Genomic DNA, 24,750 nt, shown 5'->3' with positions numbered 1-24,750 from the left:
GATTGCCATATTAACTACTCTACTACTAATATAAATTCTTAATGTGTTTTCAGTCATTGTTCTAATTTCTTCATGAAGCTTGTCTCATTCTGTCATTACAACCATGTAATGAAGTAATACTCTTCTCCTCATTTTATAGATAAGAAAGTTGAGGTCCATATAGGTTAAAGAATATATTTAGCAAACTCACAGGGTCATGACTTAACTGGGATACAAATATAGTTCTAGTCCTAGAACCCATGCTCTTAGCCATTATGTATGCTATATCACCTCTTAAGAGCTGGTACACCTTTCCCATCTGTAAAATGAGAAAAAGAGTAATACTCCATGATGTGGTTGTAAGGGTAGAATGAGACAAAGCTACACAAAGAAATTAGAACAATGACTGACAATACAGAATCAAGAATTTATATTAGTAGTAATAGTAGTTAGTATGGCAACCAATTTGCTACTAAAAATGTAAGAACACAGGCTACCTCTGTGTCATACAGGAACAATGCAGTCCCCATGAACCAAAGCTCTTAGCCATTATGTATGCTATACCACCTCTTAATGCTATTACGCAAAAATGTATACATCACTGCATGGCTAGATGTTTGCATATTTTTGCTTCCTGTCTCAATTTTCTCCCTTGCACAAACCTTGATGTAGATTTCAAGAAATTGCTTTAGAATTCTAGATTCTTTATCCTTGTCTTTGTTTCCTGGGAACACTTCTTATGGAGGATGTTTAAAGCTGTCCTTCTTTCAATGAAAAGGAAAAAGCTGTCAGTTGCTGCAACTTATTTAGATATGCACTGACTTTACCCACCTATGGTTATTCTCACTGAAACAGAAAATACGTGTAAACATAATTTTATTTTGTATAACTTTTATTCTTAGATTATATTACAATGTATCAGTCTCAAGTATAACTACAATATAATTTATGACAAACTCAAACATTTTGAGCATTCATAGATCTACGAAATTTGTAAAGAATCCTATGTAAACAGCTTTATTATATTCATGGCTATTTATTTATTTTCATGAAGCAATTCTTGATTGTTTTCCTCAGGAAGATAATAACATAATAAACCACAGATATTTTTTAAAAACTGATGGCCTTTATACATAGGTCCTAAACCCAGCCCAATTCCCTGGCCATGCTAATTTAGTTGGCGCTTCTCTCAGTACTTCTATTAACATTTCTCTGAAATAGCTATTTAGAACTGCTTTATTTATGTAGGCATTTTATTTTCACTCTTTTTAATAAAGCTATCAAAATTCTATAAAATCATGCTAAATATTTGATGTTCAACAATCAGCATTTAAAAACAGCTCACAAGTCACCCAAATCTTTTGCAAACTAGGTAACTATCAAAATGCTAAAATTAGATTCTCTAATTTTCATTCAAAAGATTTGTGTTCAAACCTGTTTGGGGCATGGTGGCTTATGCCTATAATCCCAGCATGTTGGCAGGTCATGGCGGTAGGACCACTTGAAGCCAGGAGTTTGAGACTAGCCTGGGGCAACATAGCAAGACCCCTTATCTACAAAAATTTAAATATTAGCTGGGCATGGTGGCATGTACCTGTAGTCCTAGCTACTTGGGAGGCTGAGGCAGGAGGGTTGCTTGAGCCCAGAGTTGAGACTGCAGAGAGCTATGATTGTGCCACTGCACTCTAGCCTGGGTGACAGAGCGAGACCTGGTCAGTTAAAAAAAAATTTTTAGAAAACCTGTTTGCTTCATTTTATTCTAAATTAAATTCTTCAGTGTAACTGCCATTCTGTATTGTTGGGTGTAATAAGTTCAGTGATTATAAAATTTAAATATTAATATGACAGTGCCTTCTGAAGGGTGATACAATCAGTACAAACAGTAATCCACATGGAAAGAGAAGTCTAATTTTACTTCAACTTATACTTAATAGGCTCTTTCTTCCAAATATTGTTTTTAATTGATAAAAAGTCACAAGTAGATATTTCTGAAACAAACATAAATATATATAAAACTTAACCATGTTATTTTTTAGAAAAATCATAGTTCATGAAATAGGAAAAAGAACAACTTTATATATATTTTTGAAATGCTAAGAAGAAATTGTGTTAACGAACCAGTTGCCCATATTTTTTATTTTACATAAAAACAAGGCAATGTAAAAACATTAATAGAAAATTACACACAAACCTGTCAAACATCTTTTCATACTATATTATGTAAGTATTCATAATGCAGTTAATTTGTGAGTTTGAAATAATGATAGATTGAATTCAAATTTAAGGTGATGTTAAATCCTTAATTGAATGTATTAAAAAATTTGATGAATGTAATATATTTTGTGTAGGTCCCTACTTAAATTATCAAAACCTATTTCCAACAAGCTTGGCAGGTATGGGATGCAATGATCTATATAGTCTCGGAAAACACTGCATGCTGTCTTTCATATTAAATTAAAAAGTGGTTCAAATAACCTAAGATGAATGAACCTAAGATGGTATAAAGAATCTTTAGCCCTAGATATAGTTTTATACATACATTAGAACAAATGTCTCAAAGTCATAACGGATGTTGTAAAATATATCACAATTTAAAAACATTCTAGATTTCCTGTCTCATTCTTTAACCGTAACTGTTTGTTTATATAAGTACATTTAAATCCTCTTTCTTTTTAAATTTTCAGAACAACAAAAATATGTGCTTTAAACATTTATTACATAAATGTAATTTATTATTTTTTAAATATGAAAAGCAAATTAGTGAAAGATGTTTTATATATTCACTTCAAAACCTCCCACAAAAATCTTCTAAATAAAACTATGTTCTATCTGTGTAGCTCAACTTTTGCCTGTGCATGAATAACTTTATAGAAGAAAGATCTCATATTCCTGAAATAAACTCATGAAAAAAAGCATTATGGTTATTTTTTTTCAAAGTACTATTAATAGGTGTTTTCAAAAAACTAGATGTATACAGCTAATGCAAAATGAATATGTGCTTGATAAATTAGAAGCCCATGGTACTGTGTTGATTGAGGCAAAATATATATCATATAATAGAATTTTAAGGAGAAGGTGACATCTTCCTCATTGTATACATTGAAGTATATAGATCCAAAAGATTACTTCCATAATTTAGGAAAGTAAGTTGGTGGCAAGAGAGCAAGTTGGCAAGAATCCCTATTTCAATGCTTTTTTATTCATACTAAACACATATCTGTGTTGAAAGTCTGTCATATTTTATGACTTGAAAGCTTGCCAAACACAGGATTGTATACAAGTGATGCAATACTGTGCCAAGGTTATTATCTGCTCAAACATATACCATGGTCAAACAACTAACTGCATATCAGGAAGGATTTCATCAACTTTGCTTACAGCTAAAGGATGACTAAACAATACTGCATGAGAAAGCAGGAAAATTTGACAAAAGTTTAAGAGACTATTATCAGTATGTTGGGCAGCACAGTCCAATGTTAGGCTATATAAGTAATAGCAAATAGAACTTCCGTCAATTACTTTTTTCCTCAGTTATCTTTATTTTTTGAGGAGTGTAATATGTACTTAGAATAATTTTTCAAGTTCTGTGGTTATTCTAAGAACAAAGAGGGATATGAAAGAAGAAACACTATGAAACACAATACTCTAAAGGTAAGTATTATCCTTGTTGGCATGTGAGTCAAGATGAATGAAAAGCATTTGTAGAAACGAATAGCCTACATATATTTTTAATCCCATGGCATTTTATAGGCACATATAAATTGGTTCTAATGCAATGTAGAATAAATTTAAGCACCTCAATATATAGAATAACCTCTGTACATTGCTAAAAAGTCAAGCTCCCTAATAATGCATTTTAACTAAACATTCATTACTAATGTTCATTACTTCTATCAAGCATCTCATTGCAAAGCCAAGGCAAAATACTTTTGTTGATTTTCAAATAATAGATAAATAATAGATTTTTCTGTGTGTGTGTGTGTGTTGTTTATTTACATGAGAAACATGAATAATTACAATCCTGTGAAAAGATGACAAGGCAGATGTAAAAGTTTTCTATGTGGTCTTCTGATTTATTAAAAACCAAAAAACTGAATTACCTTTGTTTACTATAATCAATAATTCCTACAGAGTTCTCTTACGATTCTTACAGAATCATCAGTGCAAAAATAACCATCTGCTAACGCTGCCCACCTTTCTTAGGAAATCAGGGTTAGTGACTGCACTGCCTTTGAGAGTATTTTGATAAAAAGGATTTTGGCATAGACCTCCTCAAAAGAGTTTTATTAACACAAATAAATCACTTTCACAGGCTGTAAACAATATATCAAAAATGAAGTTCTATTTTTTGCTTTCCTTGCTGTCTTTCCCTTTGTCTTCCTTTTCTGTTCTGTCTTGTTCATATTTCTCTTTGTCTGGCTTTGTTACACTATCATATGAAGGTGGAGAGGTGGTGGATGAAGTGGCATCTGTTTTTTCTGGACTTGAGTTCTCATTAGCGTTATCAAAAACCATATCTTTTTTATTGAGTAAATCATCATCTCTGTCTCCATCTTTTATGTATATACTTGATATATTTTTGACATTTTGCCTTAAGCGGTAACGTCTATAAGCACGTTGAATGACAGTAGCAGACACATCCTCTTGTTTCCGTTTCAGTGTGGTTGTGATGGGTTCATAGGAAACTTTGGAAGGATTTGCAGACATGAACCTTTCTTCCATCTGTGAACGAAGAGAATCCATCTCCCCACTCTCACCCAAAACACGCTTTGTAAAAGCAAATAAGATGTCAAGACAATGGATCCGGTCACCACTGACCATGGGCAGATCCATGGCAATGAGCTGGACTTTGTTGGGTTTTGCTATGAGAAGAGGAGGATCCAGGGCAGCTGCAAAATCAGAGAGCTTGCTATATTCTATAAACTGAGTTGCATCTGGATCAAACTTCTCCCAAACTTCATAGAACATCTCAAAGTCATCCTCACTCAGAGGTTCAGTACTTTCTTCAGTGGCAACACTAAAATTCTCCAGTATGACTGCAATGTACATGTTCACCACAACCAGGAAGGAAATGATGATGTAACTGACAAAGTAGAATATTCCAACAGATGGGTTACCACAGTCTCCTTCAACTGAACTTCCAGGATGAACTTTTTTTGGATCACAGTCAGGTGGCTTACTGTTAAGAATAGGCGCTAGCAATCCATCCCAGCCAGCAGAGGTTGTAATTTGGAACAGGCAAATCATACTGTTGCCAAAGGTCTCAAAATTGAACATGTCATTAATTCCATCTTCCTTTTTAACATAGGCAAAGTTGGACATCCCAAAGATGGCGTAGATGAACATGACCAGGAAGAGCAGGAGGCCGATGTTAAACAATGCAGGGAGGGACATCATCAAAGCAAAGAGCAGCGTGCGGATCCCCTTTGCTCCTTTGACTAGACGTAAGATTCGGCCAATCCTGGCAAGACGGATCACTCGGAACAGGGTAGGGGACACAAAATATGTTTCAATCAAATCAGCTAGAAACATACCTATGTGTGGAGGAAAATAATAGAAATAAAATATCTAAATATTTATGCTACATAAAATGATGACTCTAAACAGTTTTATCTGTCAACTCGTTTCTTATGAATTCAAGACAGTTATATTTTATACTGAATGCAATTACTTAAAAAAGGATTAAGCGATTCCAAAGAAAAATGACTGACATTACCATTCTGACATTTTCTCCTTTTTACTAAGTTCATAGGCCATTTTCTTCCTCCATAATAGTGTTTTAAATTTTAAGAATAATACCTACTCACATAGAAAATTCAACCAATACCATTAAATGCTAAAAGAAAATATAAATCACCTGAAATGTCAACAACAATAACTATTTTCAATATTTTTTTGAGTATCACTTCAGACATTTTTCTGTGCAAGCACATGTACACACACAAACAAATGTATTCATGTTATATAAGCTTTTTTTGTAGCCTATTTTTTATTTATTTTTCAAGACAGGGTCTCGCTCTGTCACCAAAGGTGGAGTGCAGTGGTGTGATCTTGGCTCACTGCAATCTCCCCATCCCGAGATCAAGTGATTCTCCAGCCTCAGCCTCCAGAGTAGCTGGGACTGTAGGTATGCGCCACTGCACCTGGTTAATTTTTATATTTTTGGTAGGGATGGGTTTCACCATATTGGCCAGGCTGGTCTCAAACTTCTGACTTCAAGTGATTTCACCCACCTCGGCCTCCCAATGTGCTGGGATTATAGGCATGAGCCATGGTGCCCAGCCTGTAACCTATTTGAATTACTTTATGTGTCATGGAGATAGTTTCATAAAAATGACAACAAAATAACTTACTATAGTGGTATAATGTTCTCTTAAAATAACCACAGATTGAAGACTAGCACTTACACTGTTTCCATTTGTGTTACTGAAATGAATATCTAAATAGGTATGTTCTCCTAATTGCATGAGTACTTTTTAATAATATATTAATAGAACTTGTTTCAACAGCATACATATATAGTTATATGTACACACACTTACTATGTATACACACATACCATATATATACACATGCTATATATATACATAATATATACTATATAGTATGTGTGTGTATATATAAATACACTGTATATAGCTGAACCTATCTCCAGAAAGCCTGTACTAATTAACATTTCTAATGGCAGTATATGAAAGTGCTCGTACCTTACACGTTCACCAGTATTGAGTACTACCATTCTTCTTTATAGTTTTTACCAAAAAGTGGTCATGACATTTGAAAACATCTGCTGTTGTAATTTATTTGCATTTTTTTGTGAAAATAATCCACAATTTGTCTTGTATTTTGTCGTTTTGTATCCTTATTGGTTGTTTTTAACTTCTGTTTTTGGCTTAGTTGGTATTTGCCCATGTGTCTATTGGGATTTTTACTATATTCTTATTAATTTATAAGAACAATTTTCTATTTAAAGTATTGATCCTTTCTCAGCCTTAACTGTTACATAAACATTTCCCCTATTTTTTGTCTTTCAATCTTTTATTTATGATTATTTTTTCCTCAAAGAATATTTTGTTTTTTTGTGCAGTCATTTCTTCTTCATTTTTTTTTAGCTTTACAAATTTGTGTTATGAATAGAAAGGATTATAAGAGTATATGGTTATATGTCTATTTCCACGTATTTCCTACTAGAATCTCTTTTTTTAACTTTAGACTTTGATTCATGTGATCTGTTCACTCAGTAAATTGGTAATTATACATTAAAGTTTAATTTGGACTCTCTCTTCAAACTCACTGAGCTTTTGTATTTGAACAGTTTTACTTAACATCAATATTATAAGTCTTAATATTTTGCAGAATAAGCCACCTCTTATCACCCTAATTTTCTTCCGATGAACTTATAATCATTTAGACTTACATTGTTACTGTCAATTTATTACCCCCACTGCATAAAAAGAATCATTGATATTTTCCTTGAACTTATAGATTAATAAATTAAAAAGTCTTAATTACAATGAGAGAAGCTTATCTAAGTACATGATAATCCTTTCAATTATTTCAGCTTTCTTTTATATCCTAAAGTTTTCTTCAGAAGTCTCATATGATAAAGTTATTGTTAGATAATTTACTTTATTTTTATTGCAATTGTGAATCAGATTTTCTATTTTTTTCATGTATAAGATTATTAGTGTTGGCACATGTAATTTAAAATTTGTACCTTTTCAACTCTAATTGAATTTATTTTTAGTTGATTCTCTTTCATTATATGAAGAAGGTCATTCATTATATGAAGAAGTTCTTTCATTATATGAAGAAGGTCATTATATTAAGATAAGGATCATTTGCTCCATTGTTTGGATATATGTACCTCTTTGTTTTCTTATCTAATTGCATTGGCCAACACTATTAAAAACAGGGATGATACAGGGACACCTTTTTTTCCCTGACTTAATGGGAATGCTTTCAGAATTATTATTGTTAGTGTGAAATTCTCATCTAAATTTTAATTGATTTTCCTATATCAATTTTGGTATGACTTCTGGTGATAATATCCTTTTCCAAATATATTGATTATAAATGCTTATTCTGTTCTGTGGCACTCAGTTTTATGATTCTAAGTTATACAACCTTTAACCTTTTCAGACTGATAACCTGTTGATTAAGTTTGTAGTAAATAATCTCTATAATCTCTATTAAAAGTTTATAATTCTAAAAAGAAATACAATCCTAAAATACTTTGCAAGATATGTGAAAATAATGAAGAAAACCCCAAGAAGATAGAAAAACGGCCATGATAATGAATATGTAGGAAGTATAAAATCATGTGCTGTTATTCACAGACATGACCATGGCTGGTTGAGGAATGATTGGCATTTTATACACTTGTGAAGTATTAAGCCTTAAAAAATAAAACTGGCATTTCTAGAGACTTTAACTTCACTTTAAATTCTGGAAGAATTTTCAGAAATTCACAGATATTCTGGCTATTGATATTATCATTAATCAAATGACAAGTCTCACATGTGCTAAAACCAGAAGTGATTTCAGATTCAACATTGGTTTTTCCAAGACACAGCTATATACACAGCTATATATAAACATGGTAAATAGCTTTGCAAAGGTAATATTGGAAACTAAATATCAACAAATATAATTTCCTTCTAACAGATAGAAATATTTGGCTTTGGGGCCTGTAGCGTAAACCCAGAAACACTGTAGTATGAGAGACTAAAAAAAAAAGATATTTTTATTTTGCTTTTTAGGATTTTTTCATTCTTTCATTATACTGACTTACTCAAGAGTAAATCTGCATTCAGGAATTCAGAATATACTTCCTTGAGCATAAGTGAAGTTTAGCTTTACTCAAAAAATAAAATCTGAATAATAAATATTCTTACCTACAATGGAGATAATCACAACCACAAAATCAAAAATATTCCATCCTACAGTGAAGTAGTAGTATCTGAGGGAGATCAGTTTTAGCACACATTCTCCAGTGAAAAGGATTATAAAAACCACATTTATCCAATATAAAACGTCAGTCATATATGGACTTTGACCCTCCTTTTCTACCATCATGGTTACCATGTTGAGACAGATAAGAACCATGATACTGATATCAAATGCTTGATTTGTCACTAGGTCAAATATACATCCTTGGATTTTGTTCTGCAAATAAACGAGAATAACATTGAATACAGAGTAAATGTTTCAAGTAGTATCTAGAAATTAAAGATGTGCAGTAAAAATGAATTAGAAATAATTTGAAAATCTATATGCTAAAGATACATATATTTTTTTTACCCCTGGTCGAGGAATTGGCTTTTGTGGCTTCTTGGATCCCAGCTTTTTCATTGCATTATAGTATTTCTTCTGTTCTTCTGTCATAAAGATGTCTTGACCTCCAAGGTAAAGAAACAAAAAAGAAATGTAGTTAAAACCAGAATCTTGTCTAGATCTTTCTACAGATCACTAAGATAGGTTAAAATGTTTTAATATAGAAATAAAATGTATTTTATTGTGTTCATGGTAGCTATACATAAACTATGTCTTAAATAATTATATATGTGCAGAAACGTGGGTCTCCAAACACAGCTAAATGTACATATATAAAATATTTGTATTACATATAACAAGGATTGGCTCAATTTTCTTTTGGTGTGCTAATCAGTGTTGTTTTAAACTATGTACTTGTACCTTTTTTATCTGCTAGCTGTCTTACCATGAATTTTATTGCTAAGAAAAGTTATAAGAATTAAAGGTAATGAATATCTTCTTTGATGATTTGGCTAATATTTAGAACTTTGATAAAGAATAGGGAGCCAAATCATGAGTGAACTCCCATTCACAATTACTACAAAGAGAATAAAATACCTAGGAATCCAACTTACAAGGGATGTGAAGGACCTCTTCAAGGAGAACTACAAACCACTGCTCAACAAAATAAAAGAGGACACAAACAAATGGAAGAATATTCCATGCTCATGGATAGGAAAAATCAATATCGTGAAAATGGCCATACTGCCCAAGGTAATTTATAGATTCAATGCTGTCCTCATCAAGCTCCCATTGGCTTTCTTCACAGAATTGGAAAAAACTACTTTAAATTTCATATGGAGCCAAAAAAGAGCCTGCATAGCCAAGATAATCCCAAACAAAAATAACAAAGCTGGAGGCATCACACTACCTGACTTCAAACTATGCTAAAAAGCTACAGTAACCAAATCAGCATGGTACAGGACCAAAACAGATATATAGACCAATGGAACAGAACAGATACCTCAGAAATAGCACCACACATCTACAACCATCTGATCTTGAACAAACCTGACAAAAACAATCAATGGGGAAAGGATTCCCTATTTAATAAATGGTGCTGTGAAAACTGGCTAGCCATATGTAGAAAGTTGAAACTGGATCCCTTCCTTACACCTTAAACAAAAATTAACTCAAGATGGATTAAAGACTTCAATGTAAGACCTAAAACCATAAAAACCTTAGAAGAAATCCTAGGCAATACCATTCAGGGACATAGGCATGGGCAAAGACTTCATGACTAAAACACTAAAAGCAATGGCAACAAAAGCCAAAATAGACAAATGGGATCTAATGAAACTAAAGAGCTTTTACACAGCAAAAGAAACTGTCATCAGAGTGAACAGGCAACCTACTGAATGGGAGAAAATTTTTGCAATATATCCATCTGACAAAGGGCTAATATCCAGAATCTACAAAGAACTTAAACAAATTTACAAGAAAAAACAAACAAACAACTCCATCAAAAAGTGGGCAAAGGATATGAATAGACACTTCTCAAAAGAAGACATGTATGCGGCCAACAGACCTATGAAAAAAATGTTCATCATCACTGGTCATCAGAGAAAGACAAATCAAAACCACAATGAGATACCATCTCACACCAATTAGAATGGCGATCACTAAAGTTAGGAAACAACAGATGCTGGAGAGGATGTGGAGAAATAGGAACACTTTTACACTCTTGGTGAGAGTGTAAATTAGTTCAATCATTGTGGAAGACAGACGATCCCTCAAGGATCTAGAATTAGTAATAAATACTGTTTGACCCAGCAATCTCATTACTGGATATATACCCAAAGGATTATAAATCATGCTACTATAAAGACACACACACACACGTATGTTTATTGCAGCACTATACACAATAGCAAAGACTTGGAACCAACCCAAATGTCCATCAATAATAGACTGAATAAAGAAAATGTGGCATATATACACCATGGAATACTATGCAGCCATAAAAAATGATGAGTTCATGTCCTTTGCAGGGACATGAATGAAGCTGGAAACCAACATTCTCAGCAAAATATCACAAGGACGGAAAATCAAACTCTGCATGTTCTCACTCATAAGTGGGAGTTGAACAATGAGAACACAAGGACACAGGAAGGGGAATATCACACACTGGGGCCTGTTGGGGGGTTGGGATCTGTGGGAGGGATTGCGTTAGGAGAAATACCTAATGTAAATGACAAGTTGATGGGTGCAGCAAACCAACATGGTACGTGTATACGTATGTAACAAACCTGCACATTGTGTACATGTACCCTAGAACTTAAAGTATAACAACAAAAAAAGAATAGGGGCTACATACAATAACCAAAATTGTATTAATTGTATATTCATTTTAATATGCCATTATTCCTTTACAGAAAAATGAATATAAACTAAAAAGATAATATACATTTCTATATCTCTGTTTCAAGAAACTCTTTGACTACCTTTTTAATTCTAAATAAAGGATTTCAACATAAACACTTTATTGGATGTCAACATTATGCTTGATAGATTTCTAGGTACTGAGGAAGTTATCAATTATCAGACCCAAACTGAAGGACTTTCCAATTAATTATGTAAAAGAAAATATAACTTTTAAAATCAACACTAAATAACATAACATCTAAATGAGGTTTTTGACTGGAAAAGCCTAAATCTCACAAAGGGGACTAGAAACTTCAGTTGCTCCCTTCATTCTCTGCTAATTTCTTAAATTATCTGTAAGTTTTACAGATTTATGTATATTCTACATTGGTCTGTAATTACATCTTTTTTAGTCACAGCATACATTAGTATAATCCATATAATTAAGAATTTATTTTCAAGGATTTCTAGTTCTGAGATCATTACTTAACTTGTAGGGTACTGGAGTTAAAGATGATCTTGTTATGGTTTCCTTTATTCTCTTGGATTTGGTAATATTCAGCTTTCTCTTATTTATTTATTTATTTATTTATTTATTTATTTATTTATTTCTGTTTGCTGTTGAATGGGAAGTTTCCTATTATACTGAATTTTCTTATTCATCAAATACCTAATGTTAACCAGACTTTCCTTTCTGCCTTGGAGTGTTTTTGTTGTTGCTGCTGTTTTTGACGGAGTCTTGCTCTGAGGCACAGGCTGGAGTGCAGTGCCACCATCTTGGCTCACTGCAACCTCCACCTCCTGGGTTCAAGTGATTCTCATGTCTCAGCCTCCCAAGTAGCTGGGCTTACAGGTGCATGCCACCACACCAGGCTAATTTTTGTATTTTTAGTAGAGATAGAGTTTCGCCACGTTGGCTGGTCTGGTTTCCAACTTCTGCCTCAAGTGATCTGCCTGCCTTTGCCTCCCAAAGTGCTGGGATTACAGGCATGAGCCACCATATTCAGCCACCTTAGACTGTTTTAATTCAGCTTTCCTTTATTTAATATGCAGTCTTTATGTGATTTTCATATTCATCTCACCTACTGGAAAGGCATGAGAGAGAGAGACTTCATGTCAATGTCAAGAGAAGCCCAGATCCTTTATTGTTCATTAATGGGGACTGAATATTACAGCTTGCCAAGAACTTAACAGAAGAAGCTGCAGAAAAACTGAGGAGAAAACTCTAACTTAGAGGAGAAAATCAAAGTAATAGATTTTGTTTTCCCCTAATGATACCCTGGTTGTCAATATGATGAAGAGTGGGATAAAACTAATAGGAGATTATGAATTACCTCAATAGAGAAACTTGTGTGGGTATTTTGTTTTCCTATAGCTTATATAGGACTTGTGCAAAATGCACCCCTTTAAAACCTAGGTGGAAGGTATTCTGCAAGTCAGGCTATTATTTTTTCTATGTTACAATCTACATCAAGGCTGTATTACACAGTAGTAAAGACTTCACTTCTGGTGTCAGATCATCTTTGTTCAAATCCTTTCTTTTGTCCTTGGGTAAGTTTCTTAATTCTTTAAGTAAAACCACCTCATCATTATAAGAGTAGTCACTGCATTAGTGTTTACTGAGAAGATAAATTGAGGTAATGCATGAAGAACATTTAGCATAATGTCTGGCACATGGTAAGTCTTAATTAAATTTTAGTTACTATTACTGTTGTTGTTATTAACCTTCCTGATAAGATTAGCGTTAATGAAAGGGGTTATTGTTAAAATTTACCCCATAGTTGCTCAAATATGTAATAGATATTTGTATAACTATATCATGTAATCTTTCTTTTTATAACTTGATCTCATTAATGACTTTTGTTCTAATCGTCAGTAGTAGATTTTAAGATTATTAAAAACTAATTTCACATGAAATCATTAGAGGTGAAAAAAGTACTTATGAGGATGATGAATAGTTGGAAAAACTAGTAAAATAGGGTTGGTTATTAGAAAGAGGCATGGGTAGTTGATAGAGCCATAAGTTTTGATCAAATTATTGAAGTTAAAAAGCAGTAAGTACCAACTTTGCATTGTGGAAAACATATGGGCTTTCAAATCAAACAGGCATTTCAATCTAACTGTGCCAGTATCCTGTTACTTGGTTTGAAACAATTTATCCATCCTTTCTAGGGGCTAATTTATTCATTTGCATCAAGATACTGCTTTCAAGGGAGGGAGAGGAGTGGAGCATATCAAATGTCCTTGCCTTTCAGTGTGCTGAACTAGGGTCCAGTTTCACTCTTGCCTCATATAGAGCACTGAAAGAATCAGTATGATTAGAACAATTGCTACAGCTACAAACATAGGAAAAGAGGAAGGTAGATTAGCTGTTTGAGAGGCTCCCAGTATCTCTAGTCAGGCTGATTGGCAAAGGTCTTTCCCTGTCAAAGTCAGTTCATAAGTCCTGGTGGCATTTGTGACATTGTGTCAGATGGCTGACAGGTGGCTATTCTTCCATTGCATAGACACCAATGCAAAGCACAAGGAACAGAAAGAATTAGAGAAACAACAAAAAGGGATAAAAGAAATCCACTGTTACTGACCCTGAAGAAATAGAGATTTATAAATTGCCTAAAAAAGAATACAAAATAATTATCCTAATGAAGTTTAGCAAAGTACCAGAGAACAGAGACAGACAACTAAACAAAATCAGGAAAATGATACATGAACACAATGAGGATATCAATGAAGGGACAGAAACTACACACACACACACACAAAGTCAAATATCAGTAGAAACTCTGGAATTTAAGAATACAATAACTGAACAAAAAAATTCCCTAGAGGGTCCAATAGCAGACTTGATCACACTGGAGAAAGAATCAACAAACTTAAAGATAGATCAGTTAAAATTATCCAGTCAGTGGAGCAAGAAGAAATAAAAAAGAAAAATGAGTGAAGACTTATGGGACATCATTAAGTGAAACAATATATACATTATGAAATCACAGAAAGAGAAGACAGAAAGGGGTGTAAAAATATTTTTAAATGGCTAAAAAATGTTCAAATTTGGGGAGAGATATGAACATCTAAATTCAGGAAACTCAAAAGAATATCAAATAGGACAAATCTAAAGAAGTCTCAGCTGGGTGTGGTGGCTCACTCCTGTAATCCCCACACTTTGAGGGGCTGAGGCAGGCGGATCACCTAAGGTCAGGAGTTCAAGACCAGCCTGGCCAACATGGCGAAACCACATCTCTACTAAAAATTACAAAAATTAGCTGGGTGTGGTGGCAGACACCTATAATCCCAGCTACTCAGGAGGCTGAGGTAGGGAGAATTGCTTGAACCCAGGAGGCAGAAGTTGCAGTGAGCCAAGATCATGCCCCTGCACTACAGCCTGGCTGACACAGCAAAACTGTATCTCGGAAAAAAAGAAAAAAAAAGTCTCCACTGGAGACATAATATCATCAAATTGCCAAAAGTGAAAAGGAAGTTTGAAAGCAGCAAGAAAAAAACTGAATTGTCACGTACAAAAGATCTCTCATAAGATGAACAGCAGATTTCTCAGCAGAAACTTTAAAAGAACAAATAAAGTGAAATGATATATTCAAAATACTGAAAGAAAAAAACTGCTGACTGAGAGTAGTATACTTGCAAAAACTGTCCTTTAAAATTAAGGAAGGATAAAGACTTTCCCATACAAACAAATGCTGAGGGAGTTCATCACCAATAGACTTATCTTATAGGAAATGCGGAAGTGAGTTCTTCAAGTTGAAACAAAAGCATGGTAAGGAGCAACACAAGAGCATATGAAAGTACAAATCTCACTAGTAAAGGTAAATACATAGACAAATAGAGAATACTGTAATACTCTAATAGTATTATGTAAATCATTTATAATTCTAATATAAAAGTTAAATGTCAAAATAATTAAGAATAATTAAAATTATAAAAATATGTTTGTAGAAACACATTATAAAAAGATGTAAACTGTGACATTTATAACAAAAAGTGTGAGGGAGGTATTAAAAGTAAAGATTTTTGGTATATGATTTAAGTTAAGTTATCAGCTTAAAGTAGACTATTATAAGATATTTGTGATTGCCTCATGATAACCACAAGGAAAATCCATGTAAAAATACAGAAATAGAAAAGAGAAATCAGAAATCATAGCATATCACAGTAAAATATCAACCAATCACAAAAGAAGACAGTCAAGAGAGAAAAAGATAGAAAAAGGAACTACAAAACAGAAAAATTCAACAAAAAGGCAATAGTAAGTCCTTACCTACCAATGATTATTTCAAACAAATGGATTAAACTTCCCAATGAAAAGACCTACAATGCCTGCATAGATTTATGAAAAGAAGATCCTGTTATATGCTGTTTCCAGATACTCATTTCAAATTTAAGAAAACATAGTTTGAAAGTTAATTGATAGAAAGGATACATTCTGTTTTTCTTTTTCTTTTCTTTCTTTCTTTTTTTTTTTCTTTTGAGACAGAGTCTCGCTCTGTCACCCAGGCTGGAGTGCAGTGGTGCGATCTCAGCTCACTGCAAGCTCTGCCTCCCAGGTTCACACCATTCTCCTGCCTCAGCCTCCCGAGTAGCTGGGACTACAGGCACCCACCACCACGCCTGGCTAATTTTTTTTTTTTTTTTTTTTTTTTTTGTAATTTTAGTAGAGACGGGGTTTCACCATGTTAGCCAGGATGGTCTCGATCTCCTGACCTTGCGATCCACCTGCTTTGGCCTCCCAAAGTGCTGGGATTACAGGTATGAGCCACCGTGCCCAGTCAAAAAAGATACATTCTGTACAAATGGTAACCAAAAGAGAGTAATGGGGCTATACAGTTGTCCTTTAGTATCTACAGGGTCATGGTTCCAGAACCCCAAGGGATACCAAAATTGAGGATGCTTAAGTCCACAGTTAGCCCTGCAGGACCTGTGGATAAAAAAATTTGACCCTCTGTATCTGGATTTCACATTCCATGAATACAGTGTTTTCAATCAGCATTGACTGAATCTACGATGTAAAACCCATAGACACAGAGGACTGAGTATAATTATATCAGCCAAAATAGACTTTAGGTAAAAAAAAAAAAAAAAAAAAAAAAAAAAAACAACTCATAAGAGACAAAGTAGGTCATTAAATAAGATAAAAGAGTTAATTCATCAAGAAGATATAACAATTATAAATATATGTGAATCCATCATCAAAGCATGTAAATACATAAAGCAATCATTGACAGACTTGAAGGGATAAACATACAGCAATACCATAACAGTAGGATATATCAATACTTGACTTGCAATAATGAACAGAACAGCCAGACATGGAATCTATAAACAAACTGTGGATTTGAACAATGCTATAGACCAAATGGATAACAAACACACAGGATATGCTACCCAGCAGCATCTTAATACACCATCTTTTCAAGCGCACACAGAATATTCTCAGGATAGATCACATATCAGGTCATGAAGTTAGTTTTGACAACTGTAAGAAGTTTGAAATCATACCAGATATCTTTTATGACCACAATGGAATGAAACTAGAAGACAGTAATAGAAGGAAAACCAAAAAATTCACAAATATGTGGAAATTAAACAACACTCTCTTGAAAAAGCAATGGGTCAAAGAAAAAAAAATCAATAGAAAAATTTAAAAGTATCTTGAAACAAACAAAAATGAAAGCACAATTTCTAAAATGTATGAGAAGCAGCAAAAGCAGTAATAAGAGCAAATCTTATAGTGATACATGTCTACATTACAAAAAGAAAGATCTCATATAAACAATATAGATTCACATGTCTAGGAACTAGAAAAGGAAAAAACTAAGCCCAACATTAGTAAAAGGAAGGAAATAATAAACATTAGAGCTAAGTAAGTGAACTAGAGAATAGAAAAGCAATAGAAAAAGTCAACAAAACTAAGAGTTGGTTTTTTTGAAAGATAAAATAGATGAATCTGTAGCCAGGATAACTAAGAAAAAAGATAGAAGACTCAAATATGTAAAACCAGAGATGAAAGAGGAAAAATTACAACTGATTTTATGGGAATAAGAAGGATCAAAGAGACTACCATGAATAATTATACACCAACAAATTGGATAACTTAGAAGAAATAGGTAAATTCCAGAAACATACAAACAAAGAGTACTGAATCATGTGAAATAGAATAACTGAATAGACAAATTGAACCAATAATAATAATAATAGTAACTCCCAAAAAAGAAATGTACAGGACCAGATGGCTTCACAGGAGAAGTCTAACCAAACATTTAAAGAAGAATCTACATTAATTCTTCTCAAACTCTTAAAAATTTGAAGAGGAGAGAACACTTCGAAAGTCATTTTATGGGGCCAGAATTACTCTCATACCAAAGCCAAAGACACCATAAGAAAAGAAAATTACAACTTTTGAAGGAAGTGACTTAACAACATTGTGGAATAGGAGGCTTATGACTATTTTTTATCTCATGGACATACCAAGTAAACATCTACATACATATGGATCAGTTCTCTGCAGAGAAACCCATAATCCAGTAGAAAAACTCATACACACCAGAGGACAGAAAATATCCATATCAAAATGGGTAGAAAAAGTGGAAAGACACTCATGCACTAACCCCACCCTGAGCACAGTGCCTTACATTTAGGAAGAAACCTGAATTTGCAGCTACTTCCCAAGGATTGAGAAGCTATAGCACACATATAGAACCCAACCTTTTTTTTTTTTTTTTTTTTTTTAATTTGAGGAAACGTATTTATTTCTAGGGAATGATTTTTCTAGAGTGGAAAGAGAGAAGATGTGAACTATATTATACAATCATCTTCATAAGTGCCTTAGTTTTCCATTTTGTAGAACCCAACTTTTATAGTCCCTGCAACAGAGTTTGGCTTTTAGATCACCATGCTTGTAAAATGGCAGAGATAAGCCACTGGAGTTTTCTCTGAAGTACAAAGAACAATGGGGGGTATTGAACTGACTGAGCCCTCTCAGAAGCTTTAATTCCTGGGATCAGACCATTTTCCAACTTCCCCATAGAAACCATTAGGCTGCACATTTTCCAGCCGCTCCCTGTGGTTCTGGCCTCTTCCAGTACTTGGAAATCTACATAGCAAATGAAGAATAAACCTTCTTCAGCCTAAACAAGAGGAATAGCATTCCCCATGCCTTCTTCCCTGGCTTCCTACAGAGACAATCCCAATTCTATAATCTTTCTTTTAAAAAAGGTGGAAGGTCTCTACCACCAAGAATAGGAGAGTGACTTCTTTACTGGCTTGCTCCTGACATAATTTCTGCAGTCTCTCGTTAGAGGAAGGCATGAACTACACTTTAATCCAATGGACCTAATAGATATTTATAGCAGAGTTCATTCAACAGCAACAAAATACATATTCTTCTCAAATCACATGAAACACTCTCCAGGATAGATCACATGTTAGGCCACAAAACAAGCTTTAACAAATTTAGGAAGATTAAAATCATATCGAGTACCTTTACTGTTCATGATGGCATGAAACTAGAAGTCAATAAGAGAATAACCTTGAACAACTCATAATTATGTGGAAATTAAATAACATGCTCCTGAACAGCCAATGGGTCAAAGAGGAAATTATATGCAAAAGCAGAAAATATTTTAAGATCAATGACAATGAAAACACAAGATAACAAATAGTATGGAATGTAGAAAAAGAAGTACTGAGAGAAAAATTTATAGTAATAATTGCCTACATTAAAGAAAGAAGGATAATCTCAAATAAACAACCTAATATTACATCTTAGAGATTAGAAAAAGAAGAACAAAATATCCCCAAACTTTGCAGAAGGAAGAAAATAACAAAGATAAGGATAGAAATAAACAAAGCAAATACTAAAAAGTTGTTTTTTTGAAAAAAGAAAATTGAAAAACCTTTAACTAGACTAACAAAGGGAAAAAAGACAACTCAAACAATATCTGAAATGAAAGAAGGGAGACTAACACTGATAACACATACATACAAGGAATCATAAACTATTACTGTGAACAACCATACACCATCAAACTGAATAACCTAGAAGAAATGAACTAATCTTTAGAAACATGCAACCTACCAAGACTAAATCAGCAAGAAATATTACATTTGAACAAGCCAATACTGGATAAAGAAAATAGATCAGTAACAAATTAAGTCTCCAATCAAAAAAAAAAAAAAAACGAAAAAGGAAAAGGTCATTGGTGAATTCTATTTAAAGAAGTAATATGAATTCTTCTCAAATTCTTCCAAAAATTGAAGAGGAGATCAAACTCATTTTATGAGGACAGCATTACACTGATATGAAAACCATAAGAGTATGCTACCAGAAAAGAAAACTGTAGGCCCATATTCTTGATGAACATAGATCCAAAAATCCTCAATAAAATATTAGCAAACTGAATTCCCTAGCACACTTAAAAAATCATTCACCATGATTATTTGAGATTTATCTGAGAGATGCAAAAACGGTTAAACATGCATAAATCAATAAATGTGATATGCTACATTAACAAAATAAGAACAAACATCATATGATCATCTTACTAGATGTAGACAAAGCATTTGATAAAATCTAGCATATGCTCATAAGAAAATCTCAAAAAATAGATATGTTAGGAATGTACCTTAACAACATAAAGCCATATATGACAAGCCCACAGCTGACATTATACAAAAACTGTGAAAAGTTGGGAGCTTTTCTTCTAAGATCAGGAACAAGACAAGGATATCGACTGTTACTACTTCTTTTTGACATAGTACTAGAAGTCCCATCCTTAGCAATTAGGCAAGAAAAAGAAATAAAAGACATCCATGTAAGAAAACAAGAAATAAAATTATCTCTGTTTGCTAATGACATGATCTTATATGTAGAAAACCCTGAACACTCTACAGAGAACTGTTAAAACTGATACATAAATTCAGTAACGTGCAGTTTTGCAAAATCAACATAGAAAAATCAGTAACATTTCTATACATTAACAATGAGGTATCCAACAAAGAAATTAAGAAATTAATCCTATTTAAAACAGCATCAAAATAAATAAATAAAATACTTCGAAGTAAATTTAACCAGGAAGGTCAAAGATCTGTACACTGAAAACTATACCTTGATTTAAAAAAAAAAAAAAAAAAAAAAACTGAGGAAGACACATATCAATTGTAATATATTTCATGTTCATGTGTTGGAAGAACTAATATTGTTAAAATGAATGTAATCTCTATCAAAATTCTAATGTCAGTTTTCACAGAAATAGTCAAAAATGCTAAAATTTGAATAACATAAAAAAGATGCCAAATGGCCAAAGCAATCTGAGCAAAAAGAACAAAGCTGGAGGTACAATACTCTCTCATTTCAAAATATAAAGCTATGGTATTGGCATACACACAGATATATTGGCTAATGGAACAGGAGAAAAAGCCCAGAAATAAACCCAATTATTTATAGTCAATTGATTTTCAACAAAGGTGCAAAGAATAAACAATGAGGGAAAGGGCGATCTCTTCAATAAATGGTGTCGGGAAAACTGAATATTCCTTATGCGAAAGCATGAAGTTGGACCCTTTTATCATACCACATTTTAAAAAAATCCAAACAAGTAAAAGTGTTAAATATAAGAAATGAAACTATAATGCTACTAGAAGAAAACATAAAAGAAAAGCTCTATGACTTTTGTCTGGGCAAGGATTTCTTGGCTAGGACTCTCAAAGCACAGGTAACAAAAGATAATGAGAGACAAGTTGGATTAGATCAAACTAAAAATGTTCTTTACAGCAAACAAAACAATTAACAGAGTGGAGAGAGAGAGCTCATGGATTGAAATAAAATATCTGTAAACCATACATCTGATAAAGGGCTAATATCTAACATATGCAAGAAAATCAAACAACTCAACACCTAGAAAATCAATAGCCCAATTGAAGAATGGGCAAATAATCTGAACAGACAGTTTTCTTAAAAGAAGATATATGAATGGCCAATAGATATATTAAAAAATACTCAACATCTCTGATCATCAGGAAAATGCAAATTAAAATCCCAATGAAATATTACCTCACACCTCTTAGAATGGCTGTTATCAAAAAGACAAATGATAAAAAGTGTTGATGATGATGTGGAGAAAAAGGAACCCTTATACATTGTTAGTGAAAATATAAATTACTACAGCTGTTTGAGAAAAATAGCATGGAAGTTCCAAAAACAAATACAATTACCATATAATTCAGCAATTCCACTTCTAGATACATAGTGGTATATATTTAATTCCTTTAGAGGAATTAAAATCATTATGTCAAAGTTATACCTGCACTCCCGTGTTCATTTCAGCATTATTTACGAGAACCAAGACATATTAGGTTGCTGCAAATGTAATTGCAGTTTTTACCATTACTTTTGCTGCAATTAAAATAGTGGCAAAAACTGCAATTACTTTTGCACTAACCCACAGACACAACCTATAACCCATCAACAGGTGAATGAATAAAGAAAATGTGATAGGTATACACAGTGGACTGCTATACAAAACTTCGAAAGAACAAATTTTGTCATTCATCCCAACATGAATGCAACTAAAGGATAAGCAAAAGTTATGCTAAGCAAAAGTAGCCAGGTACAGAAAGATAAATATCGTATGATCTCACTTACATGTAAAATTTTAAAAAGTCAACATCACAGAAACAGGGTAGAAAGGTGGTTATCATAGGACTGGAGGAAGAGGATGTGGAGAAAGGAGAAATGTTGATCAAAGGATGTACAGTTTTCATTTAGAGTAGAGGAATAAATCTCAAGACGGATTAAAGACTTAAATGTAAAATCTAAAACTGTAAAAACCCTGGAAGACAACCTAGGCAATGCCATTCAGTACATAGGCATGGGCAAAGATTGCATGATGAAGACACCAAAAGCAACCGCAACAAAAACAAAAATTAACAAATGGGATCTAATGAAACTAAAGAGCTTCTGTACAGCAAAAGAAACTATCAACAGTGTAAGCAGACGCTCTACAGAATGGGAGAAAATGTTTGCAGACTATGCATCTGACAAAGGTCTAATATCCAGAATCTATAAGGAACTTAAACAAGTTTACAAGAAATAAACAACCCCATGGTTGTTAAAAAGTGGGCAAAGGACATGAACAGACACTTCTGAAAAGAAGATACACATGCAACCAACAAGCATATGAAAAAATCTCAACATCACTGATCATTAGGGAAATGCAAATCAAAACCACAATGAGATACCATCTTACACCAGTCAGAATGGCTATGATTAAAAAGACCAAAAATCACAGATGCTGGCAAGGGTGTGGAGAAAAAAAGAATGCTTACACACTGTTGATGGGAGTGTAAATTAATTCAACTATAATGGAAGACTCTGTGGCAATTCCTCAAAACCTAAAGACAGAAATACCATTCAACCCAGCAATCCCATTACTGGGTATATACTTAAAAGGAAATACATTGCTCTATTATAAAGACACATGCACACATATGTTTATTGGAGCACTATTCACAATGGCAAAAAGTGGGCAAAGATGGTCACATGGAATCAACTCAAATGACCATCAATGATAGACTGGATAAAGACAATGTGGTAAATATATACCATGTAATACTATGCAGCCATTAAAAAGAACGAGATCATATCCTTTGCAGGGACATGAATGGAGCTGGAGGCAATTTTCATTAGCAAACTAAGGTAGCAACAGAAAACCAAATACCACATGTTCTCACTTATAAGTGGGAGCTAAATGATGAGAACACATGGACACATAAAGGGAACAACACACACTGGGGCCTATTGGAGGGTGAAGGGTGGGAGGAGGGAGAGGATCAGGAAAAATAACCAATGCATACTGGGATTAATACCTCAGTGATTAAATAATCTGTACAACAAACCCTCATGACACGTTTACCTATGTAATAAGCCTGCACATCCTGTACATGTACCCCTGAACTTAAAATAAAAGTCAAAAAAGGAAATGAAATGATTTCACATTAGGAAATGAAAAAATTAATGTATTGTATATTTCAAAATTGCTAAAAGAATAGCTTTTTAACTTTCTTACCACAAAAAAATGATAAGTGGGTGACATGATGGTTATGTTAATTAGCATGATTGAATCTTTCTACAATGTTTATATAGATCAAAACATTGTTTTGTAGCCCATAAACACAATTTTTGTCAATTATAAATGAACAAATTTTTAGAAAGAAAAAAGCATACGACAGGGCAAGATCCCTGATGAATATAGATGCAAATAACTTCATCAAAATATTAGCAAACTGAATGCAACAGCTCATTAAATGATCATGTACTATGACCAAGTGGGAGTTATTCCTAATCAACAAATTTACTAAATGTTGAAGGATATAAAATCAACATACAAAAATCAACTGTGTTTCTATACACTAACAATAATCTGAAAAGAAAATTAAGAAAGAAATCCCATTTACGATAGCAAGCAAGGATGATTCAACATATGCAGATCAAATAATGTGATACACCACATGATCTGAGAAGGATAAAAATCACATGATCACCAAAAGAGATTCAGAAGAAGCATTTGACAAATTTCAACACCCTTTCATGGTAAAAGCTAAAAAAGAAAACAAAAGCTAGGTATAGAAGTTGCTATAACTTGAACGTTTGTCCCCTCCAAAACTCATGTTGCAATTGACATTGTGACAGAATTGGGAAGTGGGACCTTTAAGAGGTGTTTAAGTTATGAGAATTTTACCCTTTTAAATGCATTAATGCTGTTATCTCAGGATTGGGTTCATTATAAACAGGCAGGTACTGCCCCCTTTTCTCACTTATTCTCTCTTTGTGCCATGTGATACCTTACAGCATGTTATGACACAACAAATAAGACCTCACCAGCCCCTCAATCATGAATTTTCCATCCTCCAGTACTGTGATCCCATAAGGTTTGTGATCATAATAAATTACCCAGTCTGTGATATTCTGTTATATTAGCACAAATGGATGAGAACAGAGGAAATTTACCTCATGATAACAAAGACTACATGAAAATCCCACAGCTAACATCATATTCAATGGTGAAAACCTAAAAAACTTTC

General features: G+C 33.3%; 1 protein-coding gene across 3 annotated transcripts in view; it reads right to left on the bottom strand.

Moving 5' to 3' along the window:
- Positions 1 to 853: 853 nt before the first annotated feature.
- Positions 854 to 24,750, bottom strand: part of SCN9A (sodium voltage-gated channel alpha subunit 9) — a 207,614-nt gene continuing 183,717 nt past the window's right edge. For 2 of the 3 annotated variants that reach the window (XM_010365299.2, XM_010365298.2), the window contains exons 25-27: positions 9,283 to 9,387; positions 8,877 to 9,147; positions 854 to 5,513 (exon numbers count right to left, since the gene is read on the bottom strand). In XM_010365299.2, the coding sequence (XP_010363601.2) occupies positions 4,321 to 5,513; positions 8,877 to 9,147; positions 9,283 to 9,387 (1,569 nt within the window). In that variant the 3' untranslated portion in view covers positions 854 to 4,320. The remainder of the gene's footprint in view (positions 5,514 to 8,876; positions 9,148 to 9,282; positions 9,388 to 24,750) is intronic. The other variant, XM_030917073.1, reaches the window with a different exon arrangement.

The sequence above is a fragment of the Rhinopithecus roxellana genome, chromosome 14 (genome assembly GCF_007565055.1).
Source record: "Rhinopithecus roxellana isolate Shanxi Qingling chromosome 14, ASM756505v1, whole genome shotgun sequence".
Classification (NCBI taxonomy): Eukaryota; Metazoa; Chordata; class Mammalia; order Primates; family Cercopithecidae; genus Rhinopithecus; species Rhinopithecus roxellana.
Note: the sequence above shows the minus strand (reverse complement) of the source record. Positions and strands in the feature narration are given on the sequence as shown.